Source organism: Nyctereutes procyonoides, unplaced genomic scaffold, assembly GCF_905146905.1.
Source record: "Nyctereutes procyonoides isolate TBG_1078 unplaced genomic scaffold, NYPRO_anot_genome, whole genome shotgun sequence".
Lineage (NCBI taxonomy): Eukaryota > Metazoa > Chordata > Mammalia > Carnivora > Canidae > Nyctereutes > Nyctereutes procyonoides.
In genome coordinates this window covers 85,180,502-85,196,619 of record NW_026575146.1, presented here as the reverse complement: position 1 = coordinate 85,196,619, position 16,118 = coordinate 85,180,502, and the positions used below count along the sequence as shown (strand labels likewise).

Genomic DNA, 16,118 nt, shown 5'->3' with positions numbered 1-16,118 from the left:
ACCTCCTCCTGTTAAGTCCGGAGCACCTCCCGTGGCCCACATGACTGCAGAACAAGGGCCGAGTCCTTGGAGTGGCCCCCATTCCCACACGGCCCTATCCCCTCTTCTCTCCACGAGTGCCACCGCCGTTCCCCAAGTATGCTGAGAGGCTGGACTCCTCTCTCCCTGGAAGTGGCATCTGACCCGGTCAGAGTTGTTTCTTGGAGCAAACCACCTCAGTGACACAGAGGTGAACAAATCTCACCCCATTATTCACTCTCAATTACAAACACGCATCCGTGATGAAGGTGCTCCGAGGAGGGTCATCTTATGCCCTAGTGTGCCCTGTACCCTCTGTTGTAGTGAAAAGTTGGTTTTTGTTCGTTTCTACAATTTACAGAGCGAAAGGAACTGGATGGAAATAAATTGGAAACAAAAATGCAAAAACCAGCAGAATTCAGAAAGATGGATGAAAATGCCTAAAGATACATAAAAGATTATAAATCTACTTTGTGGTTCATCACATTACCAAGCCTTGAACAATAATCACGAAAGAAATTATTTTTGACCAAAATATCATCTTGCCCCATTATTTTAACTGAACTTCTGATCAAATGTCCTGGGGCAGTCTAGACTGGCGCATGTACGAAACCCTGCCTTGTCCTTCCAAGTGTGGTAACGAAGCCCCCTCTACCCACTGCCTTCTCCAGCCGGCAAGGCTGCCTGCTCTCCTGAGCTTTGTGCTGCTTCTGTCAACCATCTCGGCACCCCAGACTGCAGCTCCCCATCACCACGTCCTGCCCCACAACTGGAACGTGAGGGTGGGGGTCCTCAGAGATGACTGCAGCTCCGTCACCTCTGGCACACGGTAGGTGAGCATCTCATGAGCAAATGTTTAAAGTGATATAAAGGGACGTCTGGGTGGCTCAGTGGTCGAACATCTGCCTTCGGCTCAGGTCGTGACCCCGGGGTCCTGGGATCGAGTCCCATATGGGGCTCCCTGCATGGAACTGGCTTCTCCCTCTGCCTGTGTCTCTGCCTCTCTCTGTGTGTTTCTCATGAATAAATAAAATCTTTTAAAAAAGAAAGAAAAGATGGGATCCCTGGGTGGCGCAGTGGTTTGGCGCCTGCCTTTGGCCCAGGGCGCGATCCTGGAGACCCGGGATCGAATCCCACGTCGGGCTCCCGGTGCATGGAGCCTGCTTCTCCCTCTGCCTGTGTCTCTGCCTCTCTCTCTCTCACTGTGTGCCTATCATAAATAAATAAAAATTAAAAAAAAAATAAAAAAAATAAAAAAATAAAATAAAAATAAAAAAAAATAAAAAAAAATATTTAAAAAAGAAAGAAAAGAAAGAAAAGAAAAGAAAAGAAAAGAAAAGAAAAGAAAAGAAAAGAAAAGAAAAGAAAAGAAAGGAAAGGAAATTACCGCCTCTATTGTATCTTGGTCACCAACTTTGCAGAAAAAAAGAGCCAGAATTGGCATCACCCAAGTTCACTTTGGTTCTTGATGTATGTACAGCACACTGGGCTCTGCTCTGTGTATATATTCTATTTCCTGTTTTCTCATTGATCGTCTCTCCAAAACGTTTGCAGACGCCTCACCCTTATCTCTCCAGTGTGTCAGGCAAGTGGTATAAACTATTCCAATAACAGCAGAAGTCTCCTACGCTGGCCATGCCAGGTACTATCCTCCATCCTCATAGAAAAGTCACACCACACAGTTTGCTGCCAAAAATTCTAGTAACACAGATAAATCGAAACTGCCCCCTAATCATCATCATCCTCTGAACCTTACCCCTCCCGAGAGATAATCATGGTTATCGATCGGGTATACTTCCTTTCAGATATGTGTGAATGTATAAAACATAAAAAGTCAAATACGCAACCCCTCCTTCTTCCGCCTTCATATATAATAGACATTAGCCTGTGGGGAGGGGGAATAGCATGTACAAAGGCCCAGTGGCAGAAGGGACCACCACGCACCTGAAGAAACAGAAGAACCCTGGGAGTGGCTGGAGAATGGCAGCAGGGGCAGGCCCAGCAGGTCTTATAGGCTGTGGGAAACCAGTGAGGAGGTCTAAGTAAAAATAAAAAGGGTGTGGGGGCCCGTGGGGGGTGGACAGGGACACTACCAGACACTACTTTGTGTTTCAACAAGCTTGCTCTGGCTGCTTCCACAACCTAACACAGTGGGCACTCCATGTGCACCCATATACCTGCTGGGCAGGGGGCGGGGCGTGACTGCTGAGAAGAGCAAAGGGCCTAGCCCGGCCTTGGAGACCCCAACATTTACTGGGCCAGCGGCAGGCCCACCTCCACTGCCCCCCTGCCCCTCTGCACCCCCTTGCAGGACCTGCCCATGTCGGGTGGCGCAAGGATGTGCTCCATCAGCAGAGGGCGCCCGAGAGACACAGACGGGGAAGGCCAAGCTCCTCATCCCAGGGCCTCCTTTTGGCCCTTCCTTTTCTCCTCCCCCCTTCCCTCTTTCTAAGTGGCCAGCGGGCACCTCCCCATGAGTGGCTTCTTCTGGCACTTGCTGGAGAAGGCGGCTTTCCAGTGAGCTGAGTTCTGCACTAGCCAGAAGGCCACAGCAGCACCATCCCCAGCGCTGCCTCTGGGCCTTGGGCGGCTCTCCAGACAGGTGTCTTCCCCTGAGAGCTCTACGTGCACCGTAAGTGTATGGGGAGAGGCTCTTCCTTCTACCGCTGTATTCGCTAGACTTCTCTCCAGCCCCTCGCAGGCAATCCTGTTAGAGTTGGTGGTTCTTTATGCTAAACTTCCCTGATCACATCACCATGTGCCTTCTGTCTCCTGATTGGATCCTGACTCAGTAACTCCCAGGCCATGGGCAGCACAGACATTTGAAAATGGAGGGACTTGGGGGATCCCTGGATGGCTCTCCGGTTTAGTGCCTGCCTTCGGCCCAGTGTGTGATCCTGGAGTCCCAGGATCGGGTCCCACGTTGGGTTCCCTGCATGGAGCCTGTTTCTCCCTCTGCCTGTGTCTCTGTGTCTCTCCCTCTCTCTCTCTGTGTCTCTCATGAATAAATAAATAAAATCTTAAAAAAAGAAAGAAAGAAAGAAAATGGAGGGACAGGTATAAACACAGGGAGACGTGCGAGGTGTGTCTAAGATAAGAGGCTGGTGACAAGATGATGTGTGTTACAGCAGCAAACAATCTACATTGTTAAAATTATCTATGACAGTAGTTATGTTGCATTTATGTATTTCAGCTTTTTTACAGTGAGAAAATATTACTTCTGTAATTAAAAAAGAGATCCATATCTGTACACGAATTTAATATTTGTATAGATTTCCCCATAGGGATAAAACATGCCACCTAACCAGCCCGTGTTTTCTGGTCCAGGTATCACGAGGGTCCTGACAAAGCAGCTAGCAGTGCCGGTGTCTTTCTCACCTGTACACAAAAGCCACCTCTTCGGAAACGGACAACTGTTCCGCACCATTGCCACAATGTGCCGCACTCTCTCATAAACATGCCCAGGCACTCATTCAGCCTACAAACCACTAGTGGCTGGAGATGGCTGGGTGAACAAGACACTGTCGCTCGTCCACCCCATGGGGACCACTGTGTGCCGGCCCCAGGCAACACCAGGCCCTGGGGAGCAGAGGGGAAGGAGTGCATGGAGCTTAGAGCCTGAGCCAGCCTCCTCCTCCTCACCATACACCCTCTCTCTTTGGAATGGACCCAAAGTGAGCACCGGATACGTTAAAGACAACCTAACATCCAGGTAATCAGTCACGGACTAACTTAACTCCAGTGAAAACAGAACGCAGGAATATTCCCACTTATGATCACAGAACCATGGTGTGGAGGTACAATGGTTCTATGTTCAAAAAATTAACCAGTATTTATTGCCACGAAATGCTTTTATATTAATTTTTTTTTTTTTTTTACCTTTTTCTTGTGTACGCTGTGTTGTAAGAGCCGAGACTGGAAACCCATCGTGCTCAGAAATATCGTCCTCATCTTCACTATCCACCCCATGTGATAGTGGAACCTTTTGGTGACAAAAGATAAGAGAACATGTGATAAATGCGATCTGTATCAAATTTCCTCCTACCAAACTCAAGTGTCTTAACCATACGTCCTCCACTGCCACCTCCCACTGAGACACAGAACTACACCCAGCAGGGCTGGAGGAAACCTGGGTCCCTCAGGAAAAGCCTGGTAGCAAAGCCAATGCCATCCAAGCTCCGCTCAGGCCATGGAGAACTCACATCCCACCCATGTTACCTGGGCCTCTTGCCTTCCTCATTCCCGCCAGGGATCAACCCACCTGGCCTGCTCTGCACAGCACCTAGGATCAGATCACTCTAGCCTGGCCCTGATGCTGTGTTATTCATCTCAACACAGCCAAGAACTGTTGAGCCGCGCTGGGAGAACTGTCATCCAGGTCCCTGTGTGGCGCGAGGTCTGTAGGGTCTGTTATGTTTGCTCGCCGTGAGTTCACTGTAAACGTCATCTCCTGGTGGAACGGAGCCTTCCCTGCCACCGTCTGGGAGGGTGTCCTATGGAGGTATCATGAATGGCGGCAGAACTGTCCCTTACAGACCCGTGGGCCAGGAATGGGACCTCCCCGTGATGAACATGAGTGTGACACAGTCCCACTGGCGCAGAGGCCAGCTGAGGGGAAGAGCAGTGAATCATATCTGGTATAATAAGCCATGACTGGCACTGTCTGGGTTGGTGTCCCTTCTGCTCTCCTGATTCTTCAATAAAGTCTTGCTTATGTGATCAGCTGGGTCTCTCTGTGCTGTAGGCTATGGGGAGGGGGTGACATTCCCAAGCCTGGTAGAGAAGTAGTGGTGCTGACTGGCAAGATGTCTAAGAGAAGGGGCATTTCAGAGCCAAGAACTAAGGCTGGTAGGCCCACCAGGCTCTGGGAACAGGGCTCCAGGATGACCCAGCTCAGGAATGCACACTGGTCTCCCACTCTACTTAGCCTCTGAAGGAAGAAAAAATGAAATGACGTCTTGGCTTTTATCTCCTGGGAACCAACTGTCTTGTTCACCCTGTCAAAGATCTATTGGTCACTACCATCAAGGAGAAGGGAAAGTGCTAAGGGGCTTCAAATATCACCCTCTCTGCTAGTCTCCGAGTACGAAGGCTGACCCCACATGTGTCCTGGATCCTACCTATGCCATGCACTGGGGTTCAGGCACGGTACAGGCCCACTGGAAATATGTACGTGTATACACGGCTGTTTACGGCAGCGCTGTTCTAAAGAGCCCCAAACAAAACAAGCAAATATCCAACATCAGTAAAACGAGGGAGTCACCAAACAATGGCACTCCACAGCGGGCTGTGAACAGCAGGGACAGTGAACTGAGCATCGCGACACACGACAACTGAAGACCATCAAACGCTCCAAACAATACACACTGCCTGTACTAAAATCAGCCAGTTTTCAGAGTAGGCAAAACTACAATGATTTTCTAAGAGCTAGTCAGCTCTGGGAGTCAGAGCCGTGGTGAACTCTGGGGAAGCAGCGGCCTCTTCTCTGTCACAAAGAGGGGCTTTGGGGTACTAGTAATGTCATTTTTCTTTTTAATCTGGGTGGTAGCCACTTTATAAAATTTCACTGAGCCGTACATTTACAGTCTATGTACCTTTGTATATAGTTAATACGTTGATTAATAAGCCTAGGAAATTTGTGACAATCTCCTAAAAAGCTCTCTAAGTTGAAAGTTTGAATTGAAAACATTTCTTAAACTGCCAGATACTTCTAAGGTAGCAAGGTAAAAACTACCTTGCTAATTCAAACAAAACCTGTTTGGTTATCGAAGAAATGGAAGGAAGAAGCAGGCCAAGCCAGCCGCAGCACTGACATTAGTAATACCAGGAGTTGCCTGTCCTCACATGCCCGAGCACCTATGCCAGGCTCCTTCACTCTCTTCCTGGGTGGTCTAGCATCCCAGATTTTAAAGAGGAAAATGTACGTGCTGTAATTACCAGGGTAATTTTAGGTGGGGAAGAAAGGTATAACCTGCAACGTAGTGGAGGGAAAGAACTCGAACTGAAAAAAAAGCATCAATTCAAGGAAAGACTAAAAAAAAAAAAAAAAAAACAAAAAGAACAAACTGAGAAATAGAAAAACTGAAGATGGCAAGGTTAAACTCAACTATACCCACATACGCCTTAAATATAAAAGAACTAAATGCTTCAGTAAAAAGACAACGGGCAAGTTTGTCAAACTCCGTTAACAAAAAACTATATGCAGCTGTACACAAATGGAGAAGTAGTATGGTACGTGAATTATATCTCAGTGAACTTGTTTTAAAAAATGATATGCACGGGGATCCCTGGGTGGCGCAGCGGTTTGGCGCCTGCCTTTGGCCCAGGGCGCGATCCTGGAGACCCGGGATCGAATCCCACGTCGGGCTCCCGGTGCATGGAGCCTGCTTCTCCCTCTGCCTGTGTCTCTGCCTCTCTCTCTCTCTCTCTCTCTCTCTCGCTGTGACTATCATAAATAAATTAAAAAAAAATTTAAAAACAAAACAAAAAAACAATATGCTCTTTACAAGACACGGATAAACATGATAGGAGAAAGGTTGAAATCAACAGATGGAAAAAAAAAACCAGACCATACAAATATCAAACAGAAAAAATGTGGAAAATTCAGACAAAACAGACGTTAAAGCAAAACATATTTTTAGAGATAAAAAGGTTCACTTTAGAGTGACAAAATATTCAGTGTACCGGGAAGATACAGTTTTCAACTTGTACACACCTAACAACGTGGTTGGATGCCAAAGAACAAGTGTTCTGGGATTTCATGCATGTAAAGTTCAAAAATATGCACAGTGATGTCAGAAGCCTTCCATGACTTGCAGGAGAAAACCTGCCAACACAGCAAGGAGGCTGCAGTGTGGATTCTTATGGCTTCGACTATCTGGGTGGAGTCCCCACTATCTTTGGCCTCCAGCAGAGATTAACCCAAATGACACAGGGCCTAGCCCATGGGGCATGGCCACCTTCCCAGATGCCTCTCCTCACATCAATGATGCTAAGTTAAGAACCCCAACCCAGATAGTCATCAGAGATGGTCACCAGAGGTGGAGCAACATGAGGGTCCATGAGGGTCCACTTTGGGGTAAAGTCAAGGCAGAGGGTGGTAAGAATTTGCAGTAAACCAAGAACTAACTCTGGTTTTTTGGTTTTGTTTTGAAGTAGGCTCCGTGCCCAACACGGGGCTTGAACTCATGACCCTGAGATCAAGAGTCATGTGCTCTACTGACTAAGCCAGTCAAGTGCTCCCCACAACTAACTTTGGACAGGGCAGTTCTGATTCACAAGGTAGAAAGACATCGGGAGGTCCAATAATGTGCTTGACCAAGGGTTTGGGAATCCGTGTTTCCTCACCTGCTGCATAGAGGAAACCCCACATTGGAAAATGGCAGCACTTACTCTTGAGGGCTTCCGCATATTGGCTGGAATGATGACTTGGTGTCTTCCTTGCTATCCTGGCCGATGGGGTGAGGTCCCTGCAGAGGTGCTTGTACTGGTAGTAGTGAATAATCTCCATGCACATAAGACTAACAGGGCTATTTCTATCTGCACACGGACATGTAAATATGGAGAGTGCATGAGTCATGCCATGGCAGGCACTGCTACATCACTCACTCAGTAACTGGTACCCTCCTTTCTCCCTTGCTAAGAGACTCCTGACTTTGTTTGGTGCAAATGGACTCAGCCCTAGGGTATGATCCATGGGAATCCTCTTCCCCTTAGCCAGTGACTGACTGGTCAAGGGATGGCCATGTGACCAATGAGACTCCTCCTGGGAAGCTTCCGGGGAAAAAATGTTCTTCCTAATAAATACAGAGAAGCATAATGAGAAGGCCCTTGCCCCACTTCTTCCCTTCTGCTTTGGGGCGCGGACTGGTTGTGCCCACTGCTGACCATAAGAAAGAGGCTAAGGAGATCTCAGGTAGCAGCCTTTGATAGGCAGCTAAAACAGCATTAGAATCTCCTGCCTTTTGATGTTGTTAGGTCACAGAGTTCCATGTCTATTATTTAAACCTTATGTTTGTCTATTCCATTTTTGCATCCCCCCCAAAAAAAACCAACACAGATGTCAAAGTGACCACAGAGGTTTGTCCTGGAGAGAAGAGGAGGCTGGAATAAGAACGGCAGGGTTCCAGAACAAGCCTGCATCTTATGTGCCCTATCCAAAGCTTTTATAAGAAACACATATTCACGCATTACCTGTGTAACTAAAAGAAAAACTGAAAGAAGCCAAAAACTCCAGAGACAGAAAGGGGACACTCCTAATCCTCAAGAGCAGCAACAGAAGAATGTCCACTATTTTTTGGCCTCCAGAAAATTCTAGAGAGGACTGGTTTACCCCTGCATGAATGGTTCTTCACTGGGTCTCCATCCAAGCACATGGTAGACACTCAAATATCCGTCTGTTGGCCAGTGGTTGGATGAATACACACATGAACAAGTGAGTGAATGCATGTTACCTTATGACAGGATGCTCTGCAAATCCACAAACACAATAGCAAGAATGAGGACAGGAGAGCTTTGGTAACATCCTTTACATGACTTCTATTTAAGAATAGTAACAAGGCATTTAGACTACACTCTCTTCCCTTAAAATCTATTGAAAGCAATTAAAAGAATGGGGGGGGGGTAGAAGAAAGCTTAGTCAATGGGGCAGAAAACAGCTACCAAATCTATGAAAATTGGAACAGAAAGAGAATGCCAAAAGCTGCCAAACCTCCTCTGACTTCAGGCATGCAGATGCTTGAAAAGCCACAAAGAGTCACAGTTATACAGGTCCACAGTGATGTTCTGACAGGTGCAATGAGAGCCAGGGTGCAGAGGGGCCCAGGAGAAGTACAATCATTCCCATACGGCAGAAGCGAGGGGCGGAGAAGCTAAAGAGAGACACCAATGGAGAGCCCATCTTTACTGTCCAGAATCTAGCCTCTATTCTCCCCAAGAAATCAAGGACAGCACAGAGACTGACATCAAGATCCCAAAGAAGAGATACAGAAGACCAAGAAAAGTGACAAGGCACCAAAAGATGTAAAAAGTAAATTGGTAAAACTAAAAACCAAAAGGAAAAATGAAACCAATGCAGAGAAGGTGAAAGCTATACTATAGGCAAAAACACAGTGACACAGAGATGAGGAGAGTACACAGAGCAAATCACAGAAAGTAACACGGCAAAGAACAAAGAGGGGCCAGTGATTACAAGAAAATATAAGACATGGAGGATAAAAAAAAAAAAAAAAGACATGGAGGACAAAGGACAGCCAACAAATGTATAACTCGTGTTCCCAAAGGAGAATAAATGCTAAGATTAGTCAATGATAAAACGAAATAGGGAAGGAAATGTTCCCTGAAAACAAAAAAAGGAAGATGAAAATCTGTGTCTGCAGAATTAAATAACAAATGAAATTTTGGGGGAAAAGGACAGATAATAACACACAACACCATGAATTCTGGTGAAGTTACTGAACTGCAAAGGATAACAAACGAGTCTACCAAGGTGTCAGACAGAAGGATCAAGTGACCTCAAAGGGAGAAGCAAGCAACTGGAGCTCCTTCCCATCTCTTTGCTGTCTCCCTCTGCAGTCCTCTCAGAAAGGTACCGCCCTTGCAGACATGGTCTCATGCCACCCTGCACCCTTCCTTTGTAACATTTATCATAACTGTGATCGATTAACTATAATCACGGTTATGACAAATATTAATAATATGTGATTTATCACAACTGTGTGACTGCGGATTGTGTCTTACGCTGCAGCACGATGCCTGGTCCTCGCTGCACGCTCAGGAATTGTATTCAAGTTGAACTGCTGACCTACCCAGGCAGAGTGTCCTCCCTAACACAGTCCTTTATAAGTGCAGAGAGGTTATCTGACTTACCCAAGCCATACGACTGGGAAGTAGAGAAGCGGGGACTTGAACTCAGGTCTCTGAATGCCCAGGGCACTGCTCTGTCCACTGGATGCTAGCATCGCATGAACGGACCCCAAATCCACGCCCCCCCACTTCCTCTCCAGCCTTACGTTTGGGTGGCACCAATAAGAAAACTGCTGAAAACAAGACTTGCTTTCCATGTTAGGCCATTTCTGAGCGGGTGCACACTTCACATGAAGATGTTTGCCCAACTACCCTGAAACACAGAGAGAGGCATGAGGTATAGATTTAAATCCAAATTGCCTGATTTGGGTTGCTCTGTTTCCTTATCTTTCTAGTCTTGAAAATTATTTAAAGGAATTATGAAAGACTCATAAAAAAGGATATAAATTATAAATTATTTACCGTAGATTACAGAGTGTCTATAGTAAATACAAAAAAGGCAGGTTTGCCTTTTGACATTAAAGGTATCCCACAGGCAGTATCTCCTTCGGATCTGGTGCCATCTAGCGATCAAATAGCATTTTTACAGGCTCTACACACCCATTTTCCCCAAAAGGGATATACTTTAATTGTATCAATTTAAGAATATTTGGCCAGTTTCAAAGAAAGCTTGATGTCTAAGAAATATTCTCAATAGGCAAAAGGACTATAAACACAAATTTTAATTCTAAACAGAGAAACTTGGTCGCCCTGGTCTGAAGCCTGCCTCTGCCCTTGGATGGTTGGTTGGGTAAAAACCTTGGGCGAGTCACTTACCATGTTTCTTCACACACTTAACCCCAAGGATGTGAAGTAAATGAGATGGTACATATAAGCTGCCTAGCATATATTAAATGCTCAGAAAATGTCAACGTGTCTCCCTGCACCTATTATGTTACCCCTTTAACCCTCTCCTCACCCCCCTCCCAAAAAAACACAATCATAAGGCTGTGGGAAATCGAAATCCCTTTCCAGCTCAAAGGGCCCTTTCGTTCATGCCATCTGCAACTGGCCAGGACAAAGCAGACCGTCATGAGCCCTTCCAATTGCAATTGGTTCCTGGGTTGTATAAGGATGGCATTCCAGTCAGCTGGGATGAACAGAAATGGGGTGACTGGCATGCATATGCTGCTGCTTGAAAGGCAAAAGAAAAAAAAAACTGCTTTGGAGAACAATCTGGCAGGATCTGGTGTGACCCTCAGCACACACAGGTGCATGGACCAAATGTGTGAGGAAATAACCTCTATGCTCATCGGTAGGATGTAGATATAAAAGTTAACGTGGATTCATCTCAAAACTGCAATCAGAGTGAAAAAAAAGCCAAGGGGTAAAATGACTGGTTCGCTATGGTGGCCTATTTACAATTAAGAAAAAAGTTGGGCTGTATTTGTTTGCTGACACTTATTTGTAGTAAAAGAGCTAAAACACAGACTTCCAGAATGCATTCCAAATCCAAGAGCTGATTGTCTTCCAGGGAGGGAGACAAAGATTTCAACCCGAACTATGATTTCATTTCTTTTTAGAAAATCTGAGACAACTGGGCAGCCCGGGTGGCTCAGTGGTGTAGCGCCGCCTTCAGCCCAGGGCGTAATCCTGGAGACCCGGAATCGAGTCCGTCAGGCGCCCTGCATGGAGCCTGCTTCTCCCTCTGCCTGTGTGTGTCTCTGCCTCTCTCTCTCTCTCTGTGTGTGTCTCTCATGAATAAGTAAATAAAATTAAAAAAAAGAAAGAAAGAAAGAAAGAAAGAAAGAAAGAAAGAAAGAAAGAAAGAAAGAAAGAAAGAAAGAAAATCTGAGACAAGATGTCCATACTTGCTCATTCTGGAGAATGAGAATACCTCTGTGTTATATTATTTTCTACCTTTTCCTTTCTTTTTGGGCTGGGTTGTAGAAAATAAAGATGTTCAGCTTTAATATAAACTGAAATGTCAGTTTTCCAAGGTGGGGGTACCAACTCACACACCCACCGGCATTAGAGGGCTCCTGGATAACCTCATCAATGCTTGATATTAATAGTTGTCTCACTCTACTTTTCACATTTTAAACTAAAACAAAATTTCCCTATTGCACATGGGACCTGAAGCCACCATGACACACGTGCCTACAAAATAAAATCTGTATCCTGCTAGTGACAGAGGAGACTGTTTAGGTCACTATAATCTCTTTCTTCTATGGGAAATGGGGTGGCAAGCTTTACTTCCAAAATAGTTGAGTGATAAACAACTCTATCTGTAACCTCAGTGCAAAATACCAGCCAGAAAGTCCGCAGATCGAGAGCAGACGGACTTCCCCTGGGCCCCTGCGGCAGAACTTGCTCTAGGCTCGGCCGCCACCCGCCTGCTTCAGAGCTTTTCCCGTAGAGAAACCTCGTGCTGCATGTTAGTCTGCATGTGTTAGAAACTGATGGTTTGTTCGTGAAATGCTCACCGAAGGTCTCCTCAAAATAAACTCCCTAGGACCACTGAACATATGATTCAATACAGTGGGGGGCAGTAATAGAAATATAATCACTCTGTGTATAATTTGATGCTGTAAATGTGGGTACATAGTCACTGTAACATGTGTTATAGTGACGATGAAAAAAGAGAAGAGAAAAAGAAATTACAGAACTGCCTTTTGCCATTAAAGAAGCAGTACTATCTAGTTTCCCAAACCCTGGAGCATGGAGTTGAAACCAGAGCAGCTCAGGCAGTGGCGGAGGAATGGCCTCCGGAACCTCTCCAGAGGTTCTCTCTCGTTCCTCACCGAGGCAGTGGGGGATAACTGCGGGAAAGAGCCTACAACAGAGACTCCTGTATGGGGATGCCTGGGTAGTTCAGTGGTTGAGCATCTGCCTTCGGCCCAGGGCGTGATCCTGGAGACCTGGGATCTAGTCCCACATCGGGCTCCCCACATGGAGCCTGCTTCTTCCTCTGCCTGTGTCTCTCTCTCTCTCTGTGTGTATGTCTCTCATGAATAAATAAATAAAATCTAAAAAAAAAAAAAAAGAGAGAGAGAGACTCCCGTATGGTAAGCACTCAAAGAATGTCGGCTACTATGGAGATAAAGGAGGATATTCCTCTTGTGGGGCATGAGTTTGAAGAAAGGTCACAACGTGGATGTTGATACTGGAAAAGTGACAGGAAAAGCAGCTTTGGGGGTCAAAGAAAAGAGCAGGCTTCCTAGCACTGGATGGAGATATACATTAATAATGTGAAGATGTTTATCTTCGTCTCTGAAGGTAAAGGAACAGTCTTTGGATAATAAAGGAAGGAGCCTGAAACTGCTGCCTCACCAGATTAAAAAAGAGACTGCCCATGTTCAGAAAATCAGCCCCCAAGCAAAAGCCATTAAAGGCAGAAGAGAGAAAAGGAAATCCTTGCTAATGCACTCGACACAATTTACAGTAAGCTAATGTCAACGTGCAAAAGAAAGTCTGGAATGTGACCGACACCTGATTTCTGTGGGGCACGGCATACACGGCATCACGGGGACCTCCCCCTTCTTTGTGAGGGCTGACATCCTCCGACTCCTTGCCGCTGGACGACAGGTTTGTGTCCGTGTCCTCGTCCTCTGCGTAGCCCAGCATTTCAAAGGATGGCAAAGAAGTCCTTCTTCCGGTCTCATCCTGCCAACTTGGTCTGTATGGGAAGGTTGAGAGCAAAATAAATAAACAAATAAGCAAGTGAGCCACTTAACATCGATATATATAAACCAGTCCTACTGTTTTCATATGTATTTTTTTTAATTTTTATTTATTTATGATAGTTACAGAGAGAGAGAGAGAGAGAGAGAGAGAGAGAGAGAGGCAGAGACACAGGCAGAGGGAGAAGCGGGCTATATGCACCGGGAGCCCGATGTGGGATTCGATCCTGGGTCTCCAGGATCGCACCCTGGGCCAAAGGCAGGCGCCAAACCACTGTGCCACCCAGGGATCCCTCGTATGTATTTTATATATATATATATATATATGTATTAGATGCCCCACCTGCAAGGCCCCACCACAAAAGTGTTCTGTGCACATTGCAAAACATACAGAAGCTAAGGATTAAGTCATCCACTATCTCATCTCCTCGTAAACTCAGCATTTCTTTCTAGCTTCTTATGTAGGTTTTTCTAGTTTCTATCACTGCCTACATGCACAATGTGCCTCTTTGGTAACACGTTTCTAAAGTCAAAATTTGGTAACACGTTTCTAAAGTCAAAACGTTAAAAGACAAGACTCAAGTGGATACACCAGTTTAGTCAGCCATTCCCTTTACTTAGGTTTTTGCCCTATTATCACTGTGGCAAATAACATCTGTGTGCAGATAATCAATCTCTTCTGTGTTTAGGATCCATCTTATGAGCCAAATAACTGTACGGTAAACTACGGAGTCAAATGGTGTGACTATTTTGGGGATCTACAAGCATACCACACAAAACCACTTCACCAGTCAACTCCCCACCCTGTGACTACATTAGTAACAATTTTCCAAAACTTGGCAAAAGAACTTAAATCTCACTATGTAAATCTGCATTTGTTACTAAAACAATTATTTCCATGTATTTGTGTCCATTCTCTGTGAAGAACTGTCCATGTCCTTTGCCCAGGGATCTCCTTTGCTTCTCGTATGCCTATTTCAATAACTTTTGCATCTACAAAGTTAAAAACTTTGCATTTACTGTATTTTTCCTATTCTTAATTTCATTGTGTAAGTTTTTTTTAACATATAGATGATTAAAATTTTTTTTTTTTTACCTTTTAAATTCTTAGCTTAGAAGGACATAGCAGGCATTACCCTCTAAGAGATCTGATTATAGGATTTCATGGTCTTATGTACAGATTAATATTTTAAGAGTAATTTATTTGGCATATTGAACTAGCCAAGGCTCAAAACTGATCTTTTTTTTTTTTTCTACTACTGCCAATCACTATACTGTCGGATTCTTTCCTTCCCCTCTGCTCTGTGAGGCTGCCTTTATGAAACCGTCACTATGCTTGCAAACATCGGGTTCCCTCAGGGTATCCGTGGGCACTTCTCTATCATGGAACCAGTCCTACTGTTTTCACTACTTCATCTATGTGTTTTAAATACGATGTGGCTAATCCAGCCCTCCCCCTGAGTCAAAGTTTCCAGATTTCATCTGATGGTCTTATCTGTTCATTCTTTCTAGTGAAGTTTAAGATCCTTTCCTCATCTTTAGTTCTTATGCAGCTACAGCAAAATTCTTACCAGAAGAAAAATGGGCTATATTCAAATATCTCAAAATGGAGTCAATATTAAAATGTGAAAGCCAAAAATATTAACATGTTCTAGATGGAAATAAGTGAGCATTCATATAATAGGGAAGGTCTTTCAGGTTTCTTTTCAGGCCTTTGTCAAAAACTACAAAGACTGATAGATCAGACTTCATAAAAAGGTATGCAAAAAGACCTCAAAAAACAAAACTGAATAAAGATAACAGATAAAAGGCAAATCTGGTTATGTGTTCCCCAAGCCCCACCCCATAAGCCCTTAAAGCCCTGTGTCCTCCTGGGCTCCTAGCGGGAAGGGGTGGAGAGGACCAAACCTCAGAACAAAACACCAAAGGCATCGCCAGGCTGGCCTCTACCCACCTCACCCACTGACCCAGCCACAAACCTCTTCCCTCAGCTGCTCACATGGATCATGTGTCATGCTCCTTCTCTGTCTCAAAGGTTCATCCCAGCCCCACACTGGCCATCGTCCCCAGACCCTTGAGCCATTCCCAGGCACACCTTGTTCCTTCCTCAGCTCTGCGCTCAATGCTCTCTTCCCCAGGAGGAAACCTTCCTGACCCCCCAACCCAATATTGGCTCTCACCAGGCTCAAGCAACAGAAAAAATGAGTTGAAAAAAGAAAGATTATAGTAGACCTGAATACCGAAGGTAAGAGCAGCATGAAATGTTCAGAGAGGGGACACAGGGGAAGTGGTGGGTGACAACTCTCGCACCTAGGTTGTGGCACGGGAGAGTCCCGTGAAGGGCTGAAGGTGGCACTGACTTCACCACTCTCTGAAAACCACCAGGGCTTTCAGAAGCCTTAATTTAGTAAGAGCCACTCTGGAGAAAATCCTGATATGAGTCAAAAGCAACGAATATCCCAAGACAGTGACCTGTAGACAGTGGTGATGAAAAGCTGAGTACTATGCTCCATTCACAACCACAAGCATGCGTGTGCGCACACACACACACACACACACACACACACACACACACACACACAAACACATACATACACACACACAAGCTGGGTGTCCTCTGCCCAGAGAAGCAGC

At 45.4% G+C, this 16,118-nt stretch overlaps 1 protein-coding gene across 2 annotated transcripts in view; it reads right to left on the bottom strand.

Moving 5' to 3' along the window:
• CEP89 (centrosomal protein 89) overlaps nt 1-16,118 on the bottom strand; it is a 75,560-nt gene that overhangs the window by 50,895 nt on the left and 8,547 nt on the right. For both annotated transcript variants that reach the window (XM_055311596.1, XM_055311597.1), the window contains exons 4-5: nt 13,294-13,480; nt 3,898-4,000 (exon numbers count right to left, since the gene is read on the bottom strand). In XM_055311596.1, the coding sequence (XP_055167571.1) occupies nt 3,898-4,000; nt 13,294-13,480 (290 nt within the window). The remainder of the gene's footprint in view (nt 1-3,897; nt 4,001-13,293; nt 13,481-16,118) is intronic.